The sequence below is a fragment of the Lathamus discolor genome, chromosome Z (assembly GCF_037157495.1).
Source record: "Lathamus discolor isolate bLatDis1 chromosome Z, bLatDis1.hap1, whole genome shotgun sequence".
In the NCBI taxonomy this organism is placed as follows: domain Eukaryota; kingdom Metazoa; phylum Chordata; class Aves; order Psittaciformes; family Psittacidae; genus Lathamus; species Lathamus discolor.
In genome coordinates this window covers 22208266-22233914 of record NC_088909.1, presented here as the reverse complement: position 1 = coordinate 22233914, position 25649 = coordinate 22208266, and the positions used below count along the sequence as shown (strand labels likewise).

Below are 25649 nucleotides of genomic sequence, written 5' to 3'. Positions count from 1 at the left end.
TCTCTGGTCAGCGCTGTTGGGGCTAAGGCCAGCAGGACTGAGGCAATGGAGCTCATCAGGGACGGCCACCCCCTGCCCACGGCTGTCCCTGCGTGAGCACAGGCTGGCAGGGACATGCCCAAGGTGAGTGGGGCCAGTAAGGGAGTGTTGGGATGTGCAGAGCAGCTCTGCTGCAGGGCCCGTGTTTCCTTGCTTTGCCCAGAGATGATGCCTCTGTGTCCTGTAGCTGTGTCGTGTCCTGTGGGCCACGCACCCACTCACAAGCAGCTCAGAGCAGGTGCGACGCTGGCGTCTGTCTCCTCCTGCGCGGGACGGGGCTGCAGTCACAGCTCTGCCAGCTGGACGTGCTGAAGGCTGCCTCAGTGAGAGCCTCAGGCATGGGACTGTCCAGGGGTGCTCCAGAGCCGACTTGTCCTATTCGTTGTCTGTAGGGCTCCATCTTCTTCCCCCTGCCAGACGGGACAGGCTTACGCTACCAGCTGGAAGGAACTGCTGAAGCCCCCAGGTGTTCAGGGGCCATTTCCCGGCAGGTTCCGTGCAGGAATTCCCACACGGAGCTCATCCCTGTGTCCAACTGGCTGCAGAGACCACAGAGGTGAGTCCAGCCCAGGGAGTCTGGCCTCATGAGCAATCCCTGCAGCAGCACAAGGCAGGAAGCTTCCAGTGCCTGGAAGCTCCTTCCTGAAAGCTTTTCCCTCTCCTTGGCCGTGTCTGGCCATACCCACGTTCTGCCTGTGCAGAGCCATCCTGGAGGGCTTTCCTCCAAGGGGGGTGAGAGCTGGCGCCCTGTGCCCGAGGCACTGAGGATGAGAGGGGCTGTATTGTACCCCCGCAGGATGGGTATCCTATGGGAGTCCTTCCTGTTGACCTTCACTGCGTCCTTCTCACCCGCAGGTTCCTGGTGGTTATTGACATGCTCAAACCAGAGAACCTGGAAAGCAGTTCTGTGCTGCAGGGGTGTTCATACATCGACGTGCCGAGCTCTGCGAAGAAGGACTACCAGCTCACCTTCTTCTCCTACAAAGAAGGAGTCTACAGGGCAAAGGTGAGTGAGGACACTGGTCTGCAGGGCCCTTCAAGGAGCTGTTGGCTCACCGAGAAGCTACACGCCTGTTTTCATACCTCCACGTGCACGGGTCCTATGAAATACCACAGGTGCTTTCTCTGGTCTTGCACTCCTCCTCGCTGGGTGCTCATAGCCATTCCTGGAAGCAGGGCGCTGAGCTCGGTGGGCTCTTCCGGGTCTGTTTTCATGTGTGGAATGAGCAGCACTTCCCTTTCTGTCTGATTCAGGTGACCTTCCTCAACGAGACAACCGGAGAGTACTTGTTCCACATGGTGACTTTCAAGGTGATGGCTTCGGGACCCATCGGCACTGTCGAAATGAGCACCGCCGTTCGGCAGAGAGTGTCCTCCACCGTCAAGGTGGACAACCCTCTGCCTGTCCCGGTGACGTTTGCCATCAACTGCAAAGTGCCGGACGTCAGCGTTCCACAGCACTTTACTCTTCCTGCACAGTCAAAGGTAGGAGCAAAGCTCCTCCGGCTCACTCTGCTCTCCCTACTCGTGGCCGGAGGGGGGGCTCTTGGAGGGTGATGCCTGAAAGGAGCCATGTGGGGCCTCTTTCCGTGGTGGCAGCTCCCTGCCGATGATGTAGAGAGGGAGCAGTGTGCGAGAATATCCCCAGTGGGAATCATCCTGCGCTGGTGGAGTCTGCCCTGCTGGCCCCTGTAACACGCCGCCACTGGGCGTCACGTGGCAGGTCCTTGTGCCATGTGCCCCTCATTTAATGTGTTGCTTCCAGGTGCGAGTGGCTGCAGGACAAGCCTGATCCCGCGGCCAGGTTGTCTGCAGCCTGCATTGACAGGAGGTGGTGTGTGCCCTGGGGGAGCACAGGGGCTTTTTAGGGTGGGCAGCTTCTGGCATCATGCTGGAGGGCTCTGAGCTGTTGGGATCTGTCCCTGAGTGAACCGTCCCCCAGAAGGAGCAAGGCTGTGCCCGAGAGAGAGGGAGTCAGAGCGGGGAAGGCAGCCCAGCCTTCAAGCGCTGCCTGAGCAGAGCAGGGACCAGCTGCCCCCTTCTCAGGCACACGTGTTCCCTGCCTGTGCCTGACGCCGTGGCTTTTTCCTTCCTTCCTCCCAGGCGGATCTTGTCTTGGAGTATCAGCCCCTGAAAACGGGTGAGAGCACGGGGCACCTGGTGCTCCAGAGCAGCGACTTGGGCTCTCTGTCTTACAACCTGCAGCTGAAAGCCACCTCGAGCAGGCCAGAGAAGCCCGTGTATTTCCGCACCACGCTGGGCTCCCGTCAGACCATCACCACCAAAATCCGGAATTTTGCCCAGCAGGAGACCGAGTACCTCCTACAGGTGAGCCCGGGCTGCCGGGGCTCTGGCTGGGAGGCAGCTCCTCTGGCCAGCACCAGCCCTCTCCACCAAGGGGTCCGAGTGCCTCTGGCGTGGCCTGGCAGAGCCTGGGTGGCCATGTGAGCCCAGGGGCCTTCCCACTAGTGTGGGCTTGTCCTCCCTTGCGGGCCCGTGTCTGCTGCCCTGGTTGGAGCTGCTTTTGCAGGCCCCGTGGTGCCTGGGCTTGCTTCCCGCTTGCAGCCCAGGTCTGGCAGTCTTGGGGCTTGGGTGCAGGGTTGTCCCTGCTGGGCACGTTTGCACACTTCTCGTGCCCGTTCACCGCAGGCACTCACCAGGGCTATGGTCTGGGTGTGACGGGCCCGGGCCAGGGGACCATCGTGTTCTTCCCGAGGCGCTGGCTCTGCTGTTGTGACCAACCCCCCATGGTCTCTTGTCTCCTCTGCGCAGACCGACTGTGCCGACTTCCAGACGGCAAAATCCATCAGTGCGGCACCCGCCAGCGCTGGGGGCTCGGAGCTGAACGTGGAAGTGACCTTTGAGCCCTGCCACCTGGGCAAAGCCAAGGCCATGCTGCAGCTCAGCTCTGCACTGGGCGGGCAGTACTGCATCCCACTCATCGGCCTTGCGCTGCCCCCTGAACCCCAGGGCCCCTTCCTCATCCCAGCCGGCGGCACCACCTCCATCTCCTTCAGGAACGTCTTCCCGAGGGCCACGGCGTTCCAGTATGCCGTAAAGCACCCGGCCTTCAGCGTCAGGGCCCCGGAGATGCTGCGCGCCAAGAGCAGCACCACCATCACCGTCTCCTTCACGGGCGGCCCCGCTCCTGTCACCAGCAGGCTGGTGGTCTCTTGCCCTGGCGGCTCCTGGATCTACCACCTCCGGGGCCTGCCCTCCACCCGCAAGTGACCAGCTGCCCCTGGCCCTTCCCGCCACGTTCGTGCTCTCTGGAGCCAATAAATTTCATTTAGCATCCTCCCACACGACGTCCTTGTCTCTAAACGGGAGAGGCATGAATTTGCTGGATGCACAGCCGGTGGACAAGGAATTGGCTGGATGACTGCACACAGAGAGTCGCGGTCAATGGCTCAATGTGTAAACGGAGACCAGTGACGAATGGTGTCCGTCAGGGGTCGGTGTTGGGGCAGACCCTGTTCAACATCTTTGTCGCTGACACAGACAGTGGGATAGAGCACCCTCAGCAAGCTTGCAGACGACACCAAGCTGTGTGGTGCAGCCGGCGCGCTGGAGGGAAGGGATGGCATCCAGAGGGACCTGCACATGCTGGAGAGGTGGCCAGCCTCATGAAGTTCAGCAAAGCCGAGTGCAGGCTCCTGGCCCTGGGTCAGGGCAATCCCAGGCACAGCTACAGGCTGCGCAGAGAAGTGATTCAGAGCAGTGTGAGGAGAAGGACCTGGGGGTTGGAACATGAGGCGCTTCAGCGTGCGCTTGAGCCCGGAAACCCCCTGTGTCCTGGGCTGTATCACCAAGAGCATGACCAGCAGGTCAAGGGAGGTGATCCTGCTCCTCTGCTCTCATGAGACCCCCACTGGGAGCACAGTGTACAGTTCTGGTGTCCTCAACAGAAGGACATAGAGCTGTTGGAAATATAACCCCCATTTTCAAGAAGGGGAAAATGGAAGACGCGGGGAATTACAGAGCAGTGAGTCTCACCTCTGTGCCTGGTAAAATCGTGGAGCACATTCTCCTGGACAGCATGCTAAGGCACATGAAAAACAACAAGGTGCTTGGTGAGAGCCAGCATGGCTTCACTAAGGGGAAATCCTGCCTGACCAATGTGGTGGCCTTCTATGATGGGGCTACAGAATTGATGGACAAGGGTAAAGCAGTTGATGTCATCTACCTGGACTTGTGCAAAGCGTTTGACACTGTCCCACACGACATCCTTCTCTCTGAATTGGAGAGATACCAATTTGATGGATGGACCACTCGGTGGATAAAGAACTGGCTGGACGGCCGCACGCAAAGAGTTGTGCTCAATGGCTCGATGTCCGGCTGGAGACCGGTAACGAGTGGTGTCCCTCAGGGAGCGGTGTTGGGACCGGTCTTATTCAACATCTTTGTCGCTGACATGGACAGTGGGCTTGAGTGCGCCCTCAGCAAGTTTGCCAGTGACACCAAGCTGTGTGGTCCGGTTGATATGCTGGAGGGAAGGGATGCCATCCAGAGGGACCTTGACACGCTTGTAAGGTGGGCTGATGCCAACCTTATGAAGTTCAACCATGACAAGTGCAAGGTCCTACACCTGGGTTGGAGCAATCCCAGGCACAGCTACAGGTTGGGCAAAGAAGAGATTCAGAGCGGCCCTGCAGAGAAGGACTTGGGGGTGCTGGTCGATGAAAAAATGAACATGAGCCGGCAGTGTGCGCTCGCAGCCCAGAAAGCCAACCGTATCCTGGGCTGCATCAAAAGGAGCGAGACCAGCAGGTCGAAAGAGGTGATCCTGCCCCTCTACTCTGCTCTTGTGAGACCTCACCTGGAGTATTGTGTGCAGTTCTGGTGTCCTCAACATAAAGAGGACATGGAACTGCTGGAACAAGTCCAGAGGAGGGCCACGAGGATGATCAGGGGACTGGAGAGCCTCCCGTAGGAAGATAGGCTGAGCAAGTTGGCGCTGTTCAGCGTGGAGAAGAGAAGGCTGCGTGGGGACCTAATAGCAGCCTTCCAGTACCTGAAGGGGGCCTATAGGGATGCTGGGGAGGGACTCTTCATCAGGGACTGTAGTGACAGCACAAGGGGTAAGGGGTTAAAACTTAAACAGGGGAAGTTTAGATTGGATGTAAGGAGGAAATTCTTTCCTGTTAGGGTGGTGAGACACTGGAATGGGTTGCCCAGGGAGGTTGTGAGTGCTCGATCCCTGGCGGTGTTCGAGGCCAGGTTGGATGAAGCCTTGCGTGGGATGGTTTAGTGTGAGGTGTCCCTGGCCATGGCAGGGGGGTTGGAACTAGATGATCTTGAGGTCCTTTCCAACCCTAACTATTCTATGATTCTATGATTCTATGACCCTGGAAGGGAGCTTGGGCTGTCTCAGCGTTGGCTGGCAGTTGAAGGTTATGAAGGAAATAGCAGGAAGCTCTACTAGTGGGCTCCTATTAATGATGTCAGCTGTGGTAGAGCTTTTGTAAGGGGTTTCCTTTAGTTAGAGAGCTTCTGCCTTGGTGCCTTCAGCACACAGGGGTGTCACGCCTGAGGTGTCTTTGCCTGAGCTCTCCAGTTTCCAGCTGGATTCGTGGCTGGACATGGTGCGGGACATGTTTTGGAGTGTTTCCAGAGGCTGGCTGCCTGGAGAGCCAGTTAGCACTCGGGGCTCATATCCTCCCTGCCTGTGTTGTAAAGGCCCAGATGATGAGTGTTGGTTTCAAAGTGAGGGCTCCACGTTCCCCGCCAGGCAGGTGTGAGGATTTGCTTTGCCTGTGGCCCCGAGTCTCATGGGAAGCTTTTGTTTCTGGCAAACGCTGTGCTGCAAACGTGTGAAGCTCCTGGCAGCTGAGATGCCCCGGGCAGTTGGGTGGCCTTGTGTGGTGCGTGTGCCCGTGTGCGCAGGCTTAATGGGTACAAAGTCATCGACGGGTGCTCACCAGGGACAGCAACAGGGGTCACCCCAAAGGCAGGCTGGCCATGGCCCTGGTGTGGCGGGGCTCCTCGTGGGCCAGCAAAGTAGGAATTAAATGGTTGCTTTGTAGTCAGTGCGGAAGCTTTTTTGTTTCCTGCTGAAGCAGAGAAATTCTTGGCTCATCTGCGGTGTCTCCAGCAATTTATGTGTCGCTCACGGAGCGTGACCAAATGCTGCTGTAAGGTGCACTTTAGCCCTGGTGCAGGGCTTCACTGCGGGGGAGACATTGAAGGCGTAGGGGGGCTGCAGGGATCCGCAAGGCTGTAGCTTTAGCAAGGCCCTGCGGTGGCCGTGGAAGCCACGTGTGGCCCTCGCCTATTGTGACGTACAGGGGAGCTGCTGCTGTTAAAGGCGAGCAGCAGCCGTGGCCCAGTGAGAGCAGGAGTTGCTGAGCCGCTGAGGCAGGAGCAGGCTTGAGCTACTGTCAGGCTCTGAGCTCTGCTTCCTCGAGGCGCTGGTGAAACCCTGCCCTAGCTGGCAAAGCCAGAGCGTTGAGGAGAGGGGCTGGGCAGCCCAGGTGCCAGCCCTGTCCTTTGCTGCCCAGGTTCCCCTGGCTGTTGGCAGCCCAGCAGCAGTTAGCTGCTGTGCTGGTGGGCAAGAGCCACACCGAGGCGTCCCTGGGCGGCTCCTGTCCCTGCAGCTGCCCACAGCTGCCGAGCAGCGCGAGGGCATTCAGGAGCCAAGGCTGGGCCCCGCACGGAGGAATCCTCCAGGAGAAGCGTGAATCACCCGTGCTCAGGTAGCGTCTGGCCCTGGGCAGGGAGGAGGCAGCTCCGCTGGCAGCAGGGATGGGGCAGTTGTGTGATAGCCGGCAGGATTTAAACATCCCTGGGCTAAGAGCAGGGCTGGGCAGGTAGAAGGGCTTGAACGGGCTCTGAAATTGCCGTGCAACTTGCAGTGAGGGTAGAGACTTGGAGCTAGGCTGTAGGTCCTGCAGCAAAGGGAGCCTTGGCTGTCTGAGGTGGGGAGCAGGGAGCCGTGGGGTGGTGGGCTGGAGGGGTGCTGTGTCCTGGTGGCTGGTTTGTCCTGCCCCTGCAGGGAGATGTGCCCGATTGCTCCGTTGTGCTCCTTTCCTGCTCCTCTGGGAGGCTGGTCCCTGCAGGCTCTGGGGCTGTGGAAGAGCCTTGCTCCAGGGCGCGGGGGGAAGCTGCTGGGCTGGCTGGGCTGTGGAGGTTGGAAGCCCTCTGGAAATAAGCGTTGTGGGGGCGACGACAGGGTTCGTTTCAAGTGAAGTGAAATCACAGCTTGGAGAATTGGAACGAATAAGGCAGTTATTCTTAAGACCCGGTAAGAAACCACTGAAACCCAGCTTAATGCTGGATCATCCCCATTAGGTTTCTCCCTTGAAAAGGAGTTATTTCCAGCTCTAAATCCCAGCTCTTGCTGCAGCAGGTCCTCCTGTCCGTAGGGCAGTGCAGAGCTCTGGAGTTTCTTGCAAGGACAAAAGGAAACGGTAGCCTTGTTTCCTGAAGCCGTGGAGGGCCCGGCACCACAAACACGTGCAGTGCTGTCGCTGCCTTGGCAGTAAAGGAATGAAGTGATTGCCTTGCTTGCAGGGTGTGGGGAGCAGTCGAGGGGCAGGGAATGGCCATCTTTGCCTAGATGCTGTCTTGCTGTGTCCAGCAAGTGCACACAGCAGAGGTGATGTGGAGCACAGGGAAGCAGGAGGGAATATCATCCTGGATTTTACGTAGCTCTGAGCTAATTGCTCATGTGCCTTCGATGGTTTCCTGCTTTTTTCCTGCTGTGGCAGCCTGGAGTGCCTGTAGGGAGCCTGGAGTTTGGGTGTTAACAAGCGAAAATGAGGGCGTCCTTCTGCATGGAGAAATGCTCTTGGGCAGTGGGGTGATTTCCTGCCTGGAAGGAGCCGTTTTTGCCAGATAATCTTTGTAACGTGAGCCAGGCAAAGTAGCCTTGAGAAAGTATAGTTCTTAATCAGAGTCTTGAACTCTGTGCTGAGTTAGTTAGAAACATCATCAGGCTCCTTGCAGAGAGGGTGAGAAGTGCCAGTAGCGCCTGGTGCGTCTGTGTGGCTCGTGGGACTGCCCCCAGAGCAAAAGGCTGTTTTGGCTCAGGGTCTGTTTGTTGTGGGGTTTTACGTCTATGAATGGAGCCTAAATATGGTCTAATCATGAGTGAGGGTGGGGAGGCCCTGTGTTCTCCGCTTAGGAAGGATGCCAGAGGCTGGAGACACAGCTGTGTCCTTTGGGTGTGCCAGGAATGGCGAGGCCCTGGCACAGGTTGCCCAGAGAAGCTGTGGCTGCCCCATCCCTGGCAGCGTTCAAGGCCAGGTTGGACGGGGCTTGGAGCAACCTGCCCTAGTGGAAGGTGTCCCTGCCCGTGGCAGGGGGTTGGAACTGGGTGAGCTTTAAGAGCCCTTGCCTGAGGTTGCGGGGTTCCAGGGTTCCATGGGTCCAGGGTTTTAAGGTTCTGGGGTTGTGGATTGTCCAACTGTTGCTTCTTCCAGGCGACCTCTGCGACATGGCCAGTGGCAAGACCCCCCGGCCCATGAGGTCCTCCAGAAGGGCGGATGGATTCCAGAGCAGAGTGGTAGCATCTCGTAATCCGAAGCTGGTCAGAGAGGCAGAAGAGTCTCTCACCACCAGGCAGAGGCTGGCCAGCCCTCGGGAGATGAGGCGGCCCCAGGCTACCCAGCTTCGGGACATGGGTGAAGTCTCCCATCAAAAGGTAGCCTTTCCCTGCTCTTCTCCTTGCCGTTTGATGTGACATTTGAAGAGGGCACGTGCTTGTGGCAGCCTTGCCTCCAGCTTACCCAAGCAGCTTGGTGATGAGGTCCTGTTGTCATTTCCAACTGGAGGTGGTGGAGTTCTTTCTGCTGGGGGAAAGGCAAAAAACACATTTCTCCAATGAGCCATTGAAGTCCTGGTCTGCACAAAGGCAGTGGAACCTCTGCTGCAGTGGGTGGGTTTTGCTGGGCAGAGAAGAGTGGATGCGCTTTGCCTGGATCAGTGTTCTCTTAGGTGGATGTTCAAAGCTGCTTTTCTTGCAGGACTGCTCAGTCTAACACACAGTCCAGGTGGGTGGATGACTGAGGTAAGCTGTTGAGCAGAAAGCTGCCAGCAAGAGACCTGATGTAGCACATCGGTTACGGGTTGCCCCAGGCAGCACAGGAGGTGGGAACACGTAAGACGGGCGCCCAAATAACTGGCAGTGCTACAGCTACTGGGCTCGGCCTGAGCCTGGCTTTTGTGGAGAAGTGGGAGAGCTGCCTGTGTCTCTCGAGTGACAGCAGTGCAGCTGGGAGAGGGGAGAGCAAGCAGGGAGGAATTATCTCCAAGTACTGCCTCTGCTGGGTCAGCGTTTGGTCTTTGCGTGCATTTTTCAGAGCTGCTTCTGCAGCGGTGTTCAAGAAACGAGCAGTAAGAGAATACAGTGAAGCATCAACTTAAAGCTCGTGGGGAAAGGGGATACGAATTGCAGTCTAGCTCAAGTTGCCCCGTAATGCTGAGACTTCAGCTGAAACTTCATCCCCATCCAGCATTCACCTCATTTGTCTGTTTCCCTCCTGCCCTGTTACTTTCTTGTTGGCCTTTCCTCCCTGGTACTGGTGTCTTCCGACTGGTTTCTCGGGTCTGCATCAAAAAACCAAAAAGATATTTGGGATGCGTGGGACTCAGTCTCGCTGTCTCAGAGGGAAGTTCACCTGCAAATTGTTTCCTGTGGAGGCTCCTGGAAACTCCTGGGTTTTGCTTGCTCCCTGAGTGCTCGTGACTGTTCCAGCAAGCGTCTGGAGCTGAGCGAGCCCCTTAGCAGAGGGCTCTGCTGGAGGTGGGCGCTGCTTTGCCTTTTGGAGAAGGCAGCCTGGAGAAACAGCCTGCAAAAGAGCTTCTTAGCTTGAGGCTGCTCAACATGGTCCAGAAACGTTTTATGAGCTGAGAGCGGAGGTGGGTGGGCTCCCATCTCCTAGTGTGAGCTGGGCAGATGTACTCACCAAGAGACTGTATTTACTGGAGATCAGTGTGGGATCTTCATTCGTTAATCTTTCTCCCAGCAGCTGAAGCTCTCTCTGCTCTGTCTTGCATCTGCAGTTCTCAGCAGTTGGCCTGGACCAGAGGTTGTTCCAGCCGTTCCCATCCGAGGTGGTGTTTGAGAACTACGTTCCCCGCCAGTTCTACATAGCGGCACTAGCTCTGAGGAACATCGACAGGGTAAGTGCTGGGCTGTGGAGGCTGAGCACTGGGCTGGAGGAGGAGAGCAGTGGAATTCACGTGGTGTGCAGCAGAGCAAGTTACCTGCTGCAGCGCAGCGCATCCAGAATAAAATGTCTCAGCAGCGTGACTCTGCAAGATGGGGGAAATGTTGCCATGCTGGGGATTCTGCCGCTGGTTTTGGCCGCGCACTGGTGGTAACTAAGCCAAAGGAGCTTTCTGAGCCAGCATGCTTCCCCTTGAAAGCCCTGGACTGATGGGAATGTCGAGGGCTGGGCAGTGCTTGCCTGCTGTCATGCTTTACCGCGAGTGTGCACCATGTCCCGGTGGCTCCTTGGTTAATCTTGGTTTCTGGCAGGGCATGTTTCCCTCTCTCAGCCTGTTGAGCCCCCTGTGTGCAACTCCGTGTCAAAGCACAGGGCTTGAGTTTTCTCCACTTTGTGCTGGAGTAAGTTGTAACTCCTGGCATTATCACTCCAGGCTGGGTGTTTTGGAAGAGCAGGGGAAACAGGCTGGCTTAGCAGCAGCAGTTAAAGGGGAGGACTTGAGGTGCCACTTGAGGCTCCTGCTAAGCTTAGTTCGGTTCTGCTCAGGTGTTTCTAAGCCAGCGTGGCTGTGCGTTCTCTTTGGAGAATCCCAGCACAGGCAGGGTAATGTGCTCCTGAAGGTCTCCAACTTGAACGGGAAAGATTGTGATCCTGTTGAGATTTCCTACGAAAAATGAGCAGGGAGAAGTTGAGAAGTGGCAGCAACTTTGTTCTGCTCTGCTGTAGAGGGGGAAATGGAGACCTTTTGAATTTCAGCTGGGGAAACGTTTGCTCCAGTGAGGCATGTGCCAAGAGCAAGCTGGTGGGAAAAGACAGGAGGGAGGAAAGGGGCTGAGTTCAACGTCCTGTCGCGGAGCGCTTTCTTCCGCACAGGGATTCTCTTGGTACGTAAGAGGAAGTGTGCTGGAAGCAGAGAAAGGTGAGAAACAGGCGTAATTCAGGATCCGGTTGTGTAAGAAAGAGCAAGACGTGTGTGTGAGAGGAGGGCACAGCGGGGAGCTGGGGGGGAGGTGGAAGTGTGCAGGTGAATTAACGCCCTCCTCAAATCTCCCTGTTGGGAGAAACAAAGGAGGGGACAAAAGGAGTGACACCGTCAGGGCTTAATGTAGCGGGAGGAACAGCAAGAGAAGTCAGAGTATCTCCTGAGATAACAGGTTTTACAGGGACGTGGTAGAGCATGGAAGAGCCTTTGGCAAGGAAGGATGAAGGTATGGTCCCTCAGTTACTCCCAGAGAGTACTGTGTCATTCCTGGTGTAGCTTGGGCATACTGGGAAGTTGCAATGTGGGTACCTATGCCCAAGGGACACCACTGGTGTGGTTCACAGTGACTTTGGGCAATCTTTGCTGCAGGTGTGCCCTTTGCTTATTAAAATGGGCCTCAGCTTCTCTTTTCCTACTGCTCTGCTTCATTCCCACTGTGCCTTTTGGCTTCAGCTGCTCCCTCATCCGTGCAGCACCTCAGAATGTTTGCCTTTGCCAAGTACCAGCAAAGAGGCAAACAGTGAATTTGCTCTATTCGTGCTTCCCAAGTGGAAAACAACACCTGCATTGATGTTGGTGCCATTCCCAATAAAACGTAAGAGACTGGTAACAGCTGCAGCTTGGGATTTCTATGCCCTGTGAAGGGCAGGCAGTGTGTGAACTGTTGATTTTACCCAAAATGAATCAGTTGTGAAGCTGGTACAGCCTCAGGCGTCAGAGAGCCCTGGTGTAAAAGGCAGATGAGCTCTAAGGAAAACCCTTGGCATATTTAAATGCACAAAGATAGAGATGCTAATCCCAAGAGAGTTCATTATGTTCTAATTTTGCTGGGTTTTGGTCATGTCCTGGAGAAAAGGAACATTGTGCTCTGTCTCACGAGTTTCCCACATTCCTCGGAATCCTACTGATGTATCCTGCGTGGTAGCTGAGGTTGTCTGCTCCCTAAAACTGCAGCTAGCAGCAATATGTAACAGAGGCAAAGTGCAATCGAGCCCAATAGGTGCTCTGTATTCACTCCGATACGGAAGTGCTGCACTCTGTGCTTACTGCTCTTGCCTACTTGCTGTCGAATTGCTTTCCTGTCTTCAGGCTGCTCCTCAGCACCCTCAGAGGCATCCTGGGTGGCTCTTGCTGAAGATCTTTGCCACCTGGGCTCACGTGCCAAGGGACTTGGCGACCAGAACGTGTGGCTGCAGTGGGAAATGGGCTCCTGGAGCTTGCTGCCCCAGGGCATTGGTGGGAGCAAAGGGTGTTTAGAGCGTCCAGGGCTGCCTTGGCCATGGGTCACCAGGCTTGGGTCAGGGGTGCAGAATGAGCCTCCATTTTTTCCAAGGCTCGTCGTGTTCATCAGTGGAGCTGCCTGTCATTCAAAGTCTCCTTGTTATGCTTTCTGAGATGAGATTGGGTGCTGGGGCGTTGCTGCCTGTGTGCTAGAGAATGTCTGTTTGCTGTCTCCGTGCCTGTGGTATCCATCGTAGAGGCACGTTGGGTGTTCTCATCTCTGCACCAGCCTTTCCTTGTATTACGGATCTCCCTTGCTGCTTTGCAGCCCCCTTTAAATTCTCTTAGCCATCTGCCTCTTCCTGGGGTTGTTCTTTTGTCTTCCTGCGCTCGTCCTTTTGCTCTTGAGGTAAGCTTTTATTCTCAGGAAGCCCAGAGTGTCTGTGGTCTGCTTCTCTTGCTGGTCCACCGCCATGACTAGCACCGCAGCTTGACCACCCCGCTCCACCCTGGTGTGTCAGAAGTGACTTCCTTCCCTCCCCGTATAACGCACGCTGGTTTGCCTTCAGATAATACATTCCCCCTCCAGAGGTATGACTGCATGGATGTGTGCAGGCAGAAGCAAGCATGTTCTTTGGTCTTGTTGAATACGCAGGTGGCTTGAGGTACTGCATCTCCTTCCTGCTGCCTTCAGAGCAGGGCGTGTTGTTCCTACTGTCTCTGTGCTGCAGCTGTGTAGCTCAGCAGAAGGGATTCAAGTCCACCCTCGTGTGTTACGTGCGTGTAGCTTCAGAGCTAAAAGTGTTTTGGAAAGGTGGTAAGGAAGGATGTCACATGGCCTGTCCTGGTCCCTTCTCATGTTTCCACAAGCGACAAAATCCTACTTGTGTCTTCCCTGCAGGTTCCTCGTCTGCTGAACGTCATCCTGGGGAACTCTCCTTACTTCGAGTTGATCAGCCCGAGTAATGAGGACTATAAGGTAGCACCGGGCATGTCTTCAACCTACCGCATCCTTTTCAGACCTGATGAGGACAAGGTGAGAGTGGAGGTCCCGAGAGATGGCGCCTTGAGGGGAAGGTGAACCTGCAGGGCTGGGTTCCAAAGCAGGCGTGTGGTGTGGGTTTTGAAGAAGTGGCCTGCGTTCAGTGGAGTTGCACTGGATCTAGACCTGGGGGAGACTCTTTCCTGGTGGTGAAGGTTGTGCTCCCATAGGCTGGAGGCTCTTTCCTGTTTCAGGCTGTTTTCCCCTTCAGTGGTGGAATATTTAACGTAACGTCTGTTGGCTTCAGGGCTGAGAGTCTGCTGCCTGTGCATGGCCTTTTCCTCATCTTCTGTTTGCTGCTTAAATGTAGTTCAATACTCTGGCCTACCCTCGGGCAGCATGCCTGTAGAAACTAAAGAGGATCTGCCCCATGGTCCCTGGCTGCCCCTGCTTGTGAAATAATCTGTAATGAAAGGCCGTGAGGGTAAAAAGTGCATGTACATTACCGAATGCTACTGTGAGAGTCACAGAAACCAGCAGCTCTTCTTCTGCCATGGGCATGGTGCTAAAGGCACTGTGCTGAGATTGTTTCTCTCCCTGCAGGATTATTTCGACGAGCTTATCATCATCACAGAGAGGGAGAAGTTCTTTGTGCCTATCCGAGCCATAGGTGCCCGAGCCAGCCTGGACTTCCCTGAGCAGCTGAACTTCTCCGAGTGTCCAGTCAGGTTCAGCACCCAGAAAACTCTGCTGGTGCGCAACGTGGGGAAGCGGGAGGCTTGCTACAGCATCACCACTCTGAGGTAAAGGAGCTCATCCCTTGCGCAAAACGCTGTTGCGTGGTCATGGGCTTGTAAACTGTGAGAAAAAGGAGGCAGAGCATCTGAGGTGCTGGAGATGGGCAGGACACGTGGGGTTTGCCATTGCTTGCAGTGTTTTGAGAAAGCTCTGCAAGCAAGTTTGACACTGCAGTGGTGTCTGCAACGCAGCATCTTGCAGGTCTGATGCTGTTGGGTTGGAAGGGGCAAGGTAGGAAGGCAGCTTGACTGCTGAAGAAGGTGCTGTGTGGCAGAGGACAGTTCGAGGGGCTCAGGTCACGGATCCCAAACACAGCCTCAAGAAACAGGCAAGCAATGAGCTGGTGAGAGGCACCACCACAATAAATACCCAGTGAAGTCTAGCATCTATTTGCAAGGCGCTTGCCAACTACTCTACTGGGTAATAGAGCGTGTGTGGAGAGCTCCTTGACAAGGGTTTTAAGAGTTCCCGAACTTCGGCAATGAACTATTTCAGTCCCAAGTTGCAATAAAGAAATGGGAAGCATTAGGAAAGTTTTAAGTGAACTACACAAAAAAGCAGAATTCTGAGTAACTGGATTGCACGTGTGCAGAGGTGAAGAGCTGAGAACTGAGAACTGGGTGCAGAGTGTGGGGGGCTGGGGTCGTGTTATACCGCGGGATCTTCTGAGGTCTGGTTCTCTTTCAGCAGGGAGAGTCACCCGCTCTATTTCTGATCCTGGATGTTCTGGTTTTCTTGTACCGACTGTGGTTTGCTTGCTCCTTGCTTGCACAAGTGAGCTGAAGCGAACTAGACTGCAAACTTAACGGAGGGCCCGGGTCTCCCATACAGTCCTGATCTCTCTCTTTGTGTTGCAGCCCTTTCTCTGTGGATCCCTCCATTGGGACTCTTGGCATTGGAGAAGCGATGGAAGTCACGGTGGAATTCCACCCACCAAAGACTGGTGTTTATACGAGTCCAATGATCGTTCACTATGACACAGGTAAGCGCGTGGTGCACCCTCCGTGTGTCCTTCGAACCAGAGCGGTGTCTGCGCTGTCTGTCATCATCTGGTGGCTTCATTGTCCTGTTGAATCCCTTCTGCAAGGTTCCTTCACGCTGAGTAGAGCAAAGCTCCCTTGCTGGCTGCTAGATATTCCTGTGCTGGAATATTTCAGCCTGTAACAAGGCAGGCAGATCTTCCTGCGCACGGTGCACCGGGGGCGATGGCGAATATTCTGGGTGCTCCATTGCAGAAGAACTCACAGCAGGGAGTCTGACTGAAAAGGAGATGGCTTTTAACGTGCAAGAGAGCTCTCTGAAGAGCCTGCAACCTGTCCCCTAGAGCTCTCCTGACGGGTCATTGCTTTTCATCCCGATCTGTTGTGTTACAGTTCCTGGGAAGGCCTTTGAGGTAGAGACCCTCTTCTTGTGATGTGCTGCATGGGGACAGTTGGTGCTGTGCTGAGAGCTGGGCCATGCTGAGGACTTGTGACCAGGAGGAGCAGTAACTGTGGCAGCGGTAGCCATTAGGGTGCTCTGAGCTTTGCTGTAGCCTGGGAATGATTCTGTAGAAACCGCCTTGTTAGCAGCAGTTCTTTAGTGGTGAGGTTCATGAGCAAGCTGCTGCTAGGGCTGGCTGGAGTCAGTAATGTGAGGGCGCAATGATGCCTGAAGGTAGGTCGTGAACACCACCTTGGAGAAACACTTTGAAATGGCTGTGCTGCTGTGCGTGTTGCTCTGGTGCTGGAAGTAAGTCTCCAGCCTTCCAGAGGACACTTACCCTAGTGAAGGGACTCACTTCTCCGGTGGTGAAGTGGTAACAGCAGCACGTTTGACAAGGAAGAATGTGCGGGCAGTGGTGAGGCACCTGGCTGTGACCGTAGCAGGAGCCAAAGAAGGAGTTGGCAGATGGATCCGAGGGCCCAGTAGCAGCCTGTTGAGTGCAGAGCTCAGCACCGAAGCTGCTCTGTAGTTTCCATTGTTGTTTCTGCCCTTCTCCATTTCATTTCAAATGCTCCCGCTTGGGTTCTGAGATCAGAGCTATGCCCAATATTTCAGGACCAGGAGATGAGGATGACACGACACTGGGGGCATCTCCTGCCTGCAGGAGACCCTGGGCAAGGCATGGCTGAGGTGGTGCTCCTCAGCGTCACTGAGTGACTTGGATGTAGAATTCCCTGTGACCTGAGCGGGATGGCAGCCCAAAGGGCACCCGGGCACATCTGAAAAGATACATCTCCACGAACGTCCCCCAAAATAAGGTGCCTAAGGTGGTGCCAGGACATCCTCATGCTGTAGCATGTGCAGCTGTCAGGATATGCTAAGTGTCCTGATCCGGGGAACTGCTTATGCAGCTCAAAACTGCAGCTCTTTCTTCTGTTGCCTGCAGATTGCTCTGTTCCTTGTACTTCCGTCAGCAAGTGAGATGAGGCGAGACTTGCTTTTGCTTTGTTCCAGGTGAAGATGTTCACAAAAGCCTTTGTGGAACAGCCGTAAATGTCAACATCAGGCTTGACAAGAGCTCCTTGACAGTTGAGAAGACTTCTGTCACGCTGTCAAAGCTAAGCTCCCTGGTCATCCACAATCAGAGTGCCATCACGGCCCACTTCCAGTGGAAGCGTTTTGTTGATCAGGAAGAGGAGGAGCGGCAGAAGCTGAGGTTTGTTTGAGAGATTCGTCTCAGAAAGATAGATGCCCCAGGGGAAAACTAACACACGGTCTCAGAGGGCTGTTGGGGCTTTTGAACGGATTAGGGCACGTAAACCCATGCACAGCGTGGAGCTTAACCCTTGCCATTGCAGTCCCAGCCGTGCTACAGCTGAGGATGATGTTTTGGGGAGAGAAGGTTGAGTGCAATCACTGGATTGCCTGAGAGGGCAAACTCACGTTTGGGAGCGGCAAACTATTGAGTTCAGAGATCCGTGCACTACGGAGGGTCCATGAGGCTGAGGAAGGTGTCAGCACTCGGTACCTGGGACTGCACTGAGCAGTAGCACTGAAGAGCTGCAGGTGGCACAGCTATTGTGATACTCAAGCAGTTTCTTCTTTGATAAGCTGGCAGGCTCCTTTTCCAGTCACAGGCAGGGTAGAGTGCTTGGTTGGCCCAGAAGGTGGAGGCCGTCCTGCCGTAGGCTGGGGAATTGCCTTTCAGTGTCCTGGTTTCTGGCCCAACGAGGTGTTTCTCCCCTTCCTCATAGGCTGGGCAGATGTGGAGGGCTCTGCGGGGAAGGGAGGGCAGCCAGGACTTGGAAGTGCTTTTGGGCTTCAGCAACCTGTGTCGTCGTGGTGGTGAGAGATGGGGCAGGTTCTTCCAAGGGTGTCTCTGGCGAAGCTTTGAAATTGCCATTTCAGGCAGCAGAGAAACACTCACAGCCTGGGGGGATGAACTGGAAATGACACTTTAAAGCTTATGTGACTTGGGCAATCCTTGTGCGACTTTTCAGGCTCAGATGGGTGCAGATATACGGGAGTTAGTCTGAACCCAGAGCTGATCAGGAAACTGCCTTGAACTGCAGCACTTTTCAAGGGCTTTGAGCACATCAAGTTCAGCGTAATTAGGTCAGAAATGCCTCAAAGGCCAGAACTGGTTTTCCACTGTTGTCTGTTTTTAATGACACAGTGTGTGAGTTCTGTGCAAACGCACTGAGTTAAAAGAAAATCTCGTGAGCTTGCCTTGATTCTTCCCTGGACCATTTCTTTAGCATCTCTCCCCACCTGCCTGTCTCGGACTGGACCCTGGGTGATCCTCTGTCCCCTCAGAAGCCACCAGCTTTCCCCAGAGTTCACTTCAACCTGATTTTTTACGTATGAGACTTGCTGTCGTGCCAGTCTCTGTCCTTGACTCTGAGCACGACGCTTGGTTCCTCCTTACTCGTAGTTTTGGGGATGGTCCAAGGCCACCGTCCTGCTGTCAGAGAAGCTTTTGAGACCTCAGAGGAGAGAGGGCCTTTTCCTGAGAGGAGGCAGTGCAGGAGCCTGTGTTGGGATGTGACCCCAAAAGACATGGCCCATTAGAAGGTGTCCCTCCTGCAGCGCTTTTGGGGATGTGATTCTGGCCTGCTGACGGAGCTTGAGTTGAGGGCTGCTCATGCCAGTGTGTGGAAGCCCTCCTCATGCACAGCATGTGCGCGAGGCTCAGTGTGTGTGCAGCAAGTAACGTCCTTGCCTGTTTCCCTTCTCTTTGCGTTTGGATTTAGCTGGGTGATGATCGTTCACACGGCGTTGCCTCGATTTGCTGCACATGGAGCTTTCCCCTGGTCCCCCAGTGCTGTCACCCGCTGGTTCTTCATGGCCAGGGGACTGGAGCGTGAAGGGGGGACAGCAGTGTGCCAGCAAGGAGCAACCGCTCTGCAGCAGGGCTCCCCTTTCATCTCCCGCTTGTGATCTTTAAACACTAGATTGATTTCTGCTGCAGCCGCCGATAAAGGGAGAGGTTAAGTGCATCACAGCTCTGCAGTGGAGGCCAAAACGAGGGAAAAGATGAGGTGGTTCAAGATTCCACGTAGGGTTTGCATTCAGAGATGCTGGTCCTGACTTCTTTACTAGGTGATGCTGGGCAGAGTGCCTTCGTCTCTTGGCACCTCTGTTTTCATGCTCAGAAACCCATTTGTGTCACTGAAGTGATGGGATGCCCAAATCCGTTGCTTTGCTTTGGAAGTGCACCGGGATCCTCTGGTGAAAGGCAGTGCAGATACTGTCTCCTCACCCCTGTGGGTGCAAAAGGGAAGGGGAAAAGTGTGATGCTGGTAACGAGCAGCTGAAAGCCAGTTGCTTCTCCCCTGCCAATGCAGGAGGCTTTTTCTTGAGGGCTGCCAGCTTTAAGAAACCTCTTGTTAGCTCGTCAGTGAGGAGTAAAACTCCTTGCTGTGCTGGGAAGAACGGCAATAATGGGATCCATGTGGGAGCCTGTGTCTCAGGGTCAGCCCTGTGCTGAGCTGCTGCTCTTCCTCGCCGAGTGCTTTGCTGCTCGTGCACTGATACGACAGGCTTTGCAAATCTGCTGCTTATTCAATTATCTGCTTGGTTCGTCTCTCCCATGGCACAGGCTGCAGAGGCAGGAAGAGGACAAGCTGGTTGATGTTCCTGCGGAGCACGGGCTGGTCCCCCCTCTCAGAGAACACCCTTCCCTTCCCATCTGCAGCTCCCAGAACCAGGGGACAGAGGTGCAGGGAGGCTCCATGCCTTTCTGCAGTGATATTTTCACCATTGTGCCCATGGTAAGTGATGGCTGAGAACCTCCCTTCCTGCTGCTCCTCCTCCTTCTCATCTCTGAAGGAGGTCCCTTGGCAGATCCCACATCAGCTGCTTGATGTGCCAAGAGAGGAGACATCCGGTTTCTGGTGAGGCTAGGGGCACTTGTTGCAAAAAGCATTTCTGAACAGCGGCAAGAGCCGACCCCAGGCTGGGCTCTGCTGCAAGGGCTGTGAATTAAGGGCACGTCATGAGTGTCCTCACAGTGTTCAGAGGTATCAGTTATTCTCCGTAAGGACACATTCCCACGTAGCGCGCGGGGGTGAAGAAAGGACACTGGTGCACTGTTAGTTCACATACTGACCTGCAGAATGCAATGGTCCTGGGTGGAAAGGAGGCCAAATTGAGCCCAAGCACAGCAATCCCTTCCTAAAACCTGGATTTATACCACATCTGAGTCTCCCTTCCAGTGTCGTCTGTGAGCCTGGACACGAGGCTGGCAGGTTTAAACGGGCTTTTTGAGTTCTACTGCAGATAGGCAGAGAAAACTGCTCACTTTCCTGGTGATGCCAGCAAAAACCCCATGGCCTTCAATCAGCCAGAGCCTGCCTTCTGAGTATTTGCATGGTCTTGAGATGAAGAATGGCTGCTGTCTGAGCAGCGCAGCATCCCTTCTCATCTTGGAGTAAACCCTGGAATAATCCCAACCTCTTCTTTCTTTTACAGTGGGTGAAAGTAGTTTATTTTTTCTATTTTGTTTTCCGAGGAAGGGGCTGCTGTTCTCTTCTTGGTTGCTCCTGCAGCCCATGGAAGGCTGAGAGGTGCCTTTCCTTAAACCAGTTGCAGGAAGTGAGAGCCTATAGAAACCAGGGATGCCTCCTGAAATGTGTGGCAGGGCTTCCTGGGACTGTGCACCAGTGCCAGGATCCTCTGCGAGAGCAGCAGAGAGTTGCAGAAACTGGTAGCGTGGCCCAGACTTAAATCCGTGGGCAAGAGCTCAGTCTCTTCTGAGGGGAACAAAATGCCCCTTCCGGGTGCCAGTAAAGGCGAGGGACTTTGGAAGCTGCTGCTTCCAAGCTCTCCTATAAATGCTGTTGACAAGCGTTGCTTGCTCCTTGCTCTTTGCTGATGCTCTAAATAGAGGCTTCCAGGGCTGCAGTGGAAACAAGAATGTGATGTTTGAAGATAAATGGTTTGCTGTCACTTCTGTTTCAGGAGGGAGATGTCTTGCCCAATTCTTCCCTTGAAATCAGTGTGATCTTTCAGCCCAAAGAAGCCAGAGTCTACCAAGAGACAGTCTACTGTGACATCTCAGGTACAGCTCTTTCCTCCTGCTCCTGTTCCCACAGAGGAGGTAGAAACACTCTTCCAGCCCACTCGGACCTCATGTAGTTCTGGAGGGCTCAACAGGGCAGTGCTGGCACACGCCGCTGTCCCCGTGGTTCCCGGTGGTCTCCTGTCGGAGGCCAGGGCTCAGGATGCCTGGCTCTGCCTTCCTGATCCCAGAAGTGACCAAGCAGTGAAGGAATAAGCTTTCCCGCCATGGCTTTGCCAGCATTTGCAACACAGCTTTAGTGAAGGAGCACCAGGCCCCTGCAGACCAGTTACGTCCAAGATGAGTCTTTTTGGCGTGGCTCTCTCCTCCTTCTCGTGCTGCTCACTTTGTGTGCAGAGTAGGCTGGGATGGCAGTGAGAGCTCATCCAAAATTTGAGCCAGGATTCAGGCACCTTAGGCTGCTTCAGTGGCTGAGAGCAGCCTTCAGACTGAAGATCTTGTGCTCTGTCATCTCTAGCAAATTTAAGGGAAAGGACCCACCTTGGAGTTTAGCTGTAAGCCTTGAGGTCTCGGTTGCCTTTGCACCAAGGGATGTGCACGTTAGCAGTACATTTATGGCTTATGTGATCTGCTCAGTGGGAAGGCTGGTTTTCCATGACTGGAGAGAGCGCCTTCATCGGGGACTGGAGAGATAAGACAAGGGCTGATGGGTTCGAGCTTAAACAGGGGAGATTTAGTTTAGATGTCCAGAAGAAATTCTTTCCTGTGAGAGTGGTGAGGCACTGGAAGAGGCTGCCCAAGGAAGTTGCTCCACCCGTGGCAATGTTCAAGTTCAGGCTGGACGGGACTTGAAGCAAGCTGCTCTAGTGGAAGGTGTCCCTGTCCATGGCAAGGGGTTGGAACTGGATGATCTTAAGGTCCTTTCCAACGCAAACCATTCTGTGGTTGTCTGAGACACCGGCCCAGGGGGTTGGTTAGAAATGAGAAAGCAGCCCCAAGGCGTATGTCCTGAGGGACGAGATGGGTCCCGTATCTTCTCCTGGAGCATCTAGAGCTGGTTCCATCCAGCCCAGGGACCGGCAGCAGCACTGAGACAACCTGGAAAGTGCCGGGTAGCAGAGGGAATTGCACTCACAGAGATTTCCCTCCACAGGCTGTGAGACCAGGCTGCCCCTGTGCATCAGCGGGGAAGGCGTCGGGCCCCAGGTCCAACTCAGCTGTGACCAGCTGAGCATCGGGGAGGTGACTGTTGGCTCAAGCCACAGCTACAGGGTGAGCAGGACGGGGCGCAGGGCATGGGGTGGATCCGGATGGCTCCCGGGCAGCAGCGAGCCTCGTGGAGCTGTGGGATGGGTCTGAATCAACTTGGTGGTGCTGAGCAGGCGCTTGGCACTGCAGGTCAAGTGGAGTGCTCTGTGTCAGGGGAATAAGCCCAGAGTGGCTCTGTTTGTGTGAAGTTATCCCCGCTTTGCATGGAAAAAAACCCCGAGGCAGAACTCGTCCTGTTGTATTTGGCAGCAGCGCTCAGCATCTTCTGCCTTTTACAGATGTTAATTGCTAAAGTAGAAAAGAAGTGAGCCTTCTGTAAGCAAAGAGGATTCCTCATGTATTTCCATGTTGCCTTCTCGCTGCTGCTGCAGGTGTTCCTGCTCAACAGAGGAGTTACTGAGACGCCCTTCAGCGTGGTCTCTCCGGAGAGAGCTCTGGGCTCCTGCTTCACCTTTGGCCCCCGGGAGGGCATGCTTTTGCCTTTTGATCATCAGGCCATCTGGATCTCCTTCAATGCCAGTGTCGTGGGGCAGTTCACAGAGGAATTCCAGTTCAATGTGAAGGGATCCCCTGAGCCTCTGACGCTGACTGTGAGGTGAGGAGGGTTCTAGGAGCTTGGCGGCCACATTTGTAGCTCTCTCTGGGTAGTCATCTCCCACCTGCCTCATTTGCTGATGGAGCAGAGAAAGAAAAGGCTTGTCTGAGGTCTTGATCTTGGCTCTCATCCTGGCATCCCCACACTAGGAGCCCACACTAACCTTGACTCCAGTTTGACGCTGACTCCTTGCGACCGCAGCAGCAAATGAAGTGGAATTGTCAGCAAGAGGGAGCCATGGAATAGGTTGGGTTGAACACACCAGTTGCTGTGGTCCTTGATTTTGAGCTGAGAGGCAGAGCTGGCATTGGTTGGCATCAACCATGAAATAAATTAATGGGTGTTGTGCAGCTTCACGTGGTGATTCAGGTGGATGTTGGTGAGTCCTGGAGTTTGGAGCCTTCAAGTCTGCTGAATTTAAGGGCAGGTGAGGAGATGCGGTGTGTTCAGGATCCGTTATGCCTGCAACTACTTGAAAGGAGGATGGAGCCAGGAGGTGGCTGGTCTCTTCTCCCAAGTAACAAGGGAAAGGACAAGAGGAAACGGCCTCAGTGTGTGCAGGGCAGATTTAGACTTGATGTTAGGAACAGTTTCTCCCCGAAAGGGTGGTCAGGCATTAGAAGAGGCTGCCCCGGGCAGTGGTGGAGTCACCATCCCTGGAAGTGTTCCCAAACCGTGTAGACGAGGCCCTTAGTGACATGGATTAGTGGTGGGCTTGGCAGCGCTGGGGTGACAGTTGGACTTGATGATCTTAAAGGTCTTTTCCAGCGTAGATGATTTGACGATTCTGTGTTGGGTGGTTTAAGACGTGTTGCTCTTGGATGGGTCAGCTGGTGCCCTGGTGGTTGGCTGATGTTTTCCTCCAAGATTCAACTGTCCGCTCTGTTGAGCTGTTGCGGCTCTTGTCAAGGGATGTTTGGGGCTCCCCCGGCTTCGTGTCTCAAAGTCCTGCCCCCATAACGCTTGCGTGGATCAAGATCTTCTGAGCAAGGTGTTCCTGTACTCCATGGGAAGAGCGGTTCCAGCTAAGAAATGCCAAAGCAGGAAAGCTGTGGCTGGGAAGGGTAGTTACATTGAGTGTGCTTTACTGGGGACACCCCTGTGTCCAACACATTACAGATGGGGAAACTGAGGCACGCAGCCATCACTTGTTTGGTGTCCTTCCTCAGGCCATCAACAACTTGGGGGGCATACCCTGCATGACACTGTGCCCCAAGCCCCACAAGCAGCTATGGGCTGCTGACCGCTTTGCTTTGGCTGCCTCCCGTCCACCTGGATGCTGTGCTGAGCATGAGGGTGAGGGCTTGATTTGAAACCCCCTGAGGTTCTCAGGCCGGCTTTTACCCACCGGAACGGTAAGGAAAGCTGAAGGCTTTGCAGTTCTCTTTAACCGAGGCCATGTCTCCTCTGCCTTTGTCCTCACAGTGGCTGTGTCACTGGGCCGGCGTTTCATTTCAATGTATCGTCCCTCCGCTTCGGTGAAGTCTCCTTTGGTGAGTGTGCCCTGGGCTTGGGCTGCAGGGTGGGAGGTCTGAGCCTTACCCAGATGGAGCACTTGTCCAGGACAGCATTGTCACTTGTGTTCCTCCATAGCCACCTTCAGCATGTCAAAACCAGGACTGCCAGCTGCTAGGCAGTATTTTGCCATCATGAGATCAAACAGAACCAGACAGAATGGCACAGAGCCAATTGAATGGTTCAAATAGAACGGAAGGAGTAGAAAGTCAGTGTTCTCTGGTGTCCCTCACAGTCAGTCCAGCCCCAATCTGCCAGTCCTCAGCAACAGAATGACTGTGAAAGTCTTTCTTGTCCGCGGCCAACTGGAGAAGGGAGTTGAAGGCAAGTTGTAGGTGCCCTGGGTGAATTTTGCTGTTGTGAGGCAAGGGCACCATTTACCCACCTGACCGTTAGCGTGAGAAATCAATTAGTGCTGTGAGGCCAACTCGCTGTCAGCTCCCAGGTAACATGGCCAAGCAGTAGCTCCGCATTGGGCGCCCATGTCTTCAGACATGGGCTCCTCCTTCCCCACCAAAAGCCCAGCTCTGCTGAGAGAGCTGGCGGCTGTGCACCCAGAGCTTCTCCACTGAGATGCAGATTCTGGTTCTCCACCTCAGTCTCGCAAAGGACTTCTCACTGAGATGGTCTCAAGTTTAAACGTGAACTCAACCCCCCAGATCAGCTGCGATTGTCTCAGTGGCTTCCATTATGGAGAGCAAGTACCAAAGCTGAAGCCATGTCAGCCTTTGTGGGGTAATGAAAGGCGGTGTGCAGCATGGCCGTTTGTCCCCGCTCCTTCGGGAGGGTGAGACGCAGGTCCTGCTTGTTCTTGAGCAAGCATCAGGTTTGCCTCCAGTGAAGTGGGCCGTGAGCTGCCACAGGCTCGGTCTCGATTGTCCCAAACCAGGAGATGCACCGAGGTTCCTGTCTGGAGAAACTGCTTCAGAGTGCTCTGCATCATGCTGTGGCTGCCAATTTCATCTTTCCTTTCCTTTCCTGGATCATCTCTTTGATGACAGCATACTGCTTTTATCTCTCGAAAACTGTGGGAGTGTTTGTGGAGTTCACAGGGACTTTTCTGGACTGACTTTTGAGAGTAAATGTTCTGGATGCACCGTCACGGTTGAGAAGGAATTGGTGCTGGTCTGGGGGAGGTGAGAGCTCCTCACAGTTAGAGACACCTGTGTCAGAGTGGCATTTCTGTGTGACAAGCGTAAAAGGGACCGTAATTGACGACGACTTCCCCACAGAGCTTCTCAATCAGCTGTAATTGCCATTGAAAGGAGGCAAACTCCAAGCGCAGTTTTATCACGGCAGGATGTCCAGCCCAGGAATCACGGGATAATAAACTCCTGTTGTGTCCTTTTCCCAGGCTTTCCTCGCACCCTGTGCTGCCGCCTCACTAACACTTCCTCGGTGCCCTTCAACTTCAACCTTCGCATTCCTGGGGACGGCTCGGGAGCACCCAGCGTGACCAGTTTTGCTCAGGTGTCAGACAGCACTGGTCCGTCGTGGAGAAAGCGAGCCCCAGGTGCCAAGAAGCCAGCTGAATTTACTATCAGGCCCTGCACAGGGACCATCTGCGCCAAGGGACACTTGGATATTCAGGTACGCGAAGAGTCCAGCCCTGTGTGCTTCAGAGGTGG

The 25649-nt window shown here is 54.7% G+C and overlaps 1 protein-coding gene across 1 annotated transcript in view; it reads left to right on the top strand.

Annotated features, from left to right (window-relative positions):
- The window catches only part of LOC136005848 (hydrocephalus-inducing protein-like), a 131433-nt gene that overhangs the window by 5955 nt on the left and 99829 nt on the right, over positions 1-25649 (top strand). Inside the window, exons 5-9 of the mRNA XM_065663742.1 lie at positions 895-973; positions 1294-1482; positions 3010-3200; positions 15052-15176; positions 25577-25611. Of these exons, the coding sequence (XP_065519814.1) occupies positions 895-973; positions 1294-1482; positions 3010-3200; positions 15052-15176; positions 25577-25611 (619 nt within the window). The remainder of the gene's footprint in view (positions 1-894; positions 974-1293; positions 1483-3009; positions 3201-15051; positions 15177-25576; positions 25612-25649) is intronic.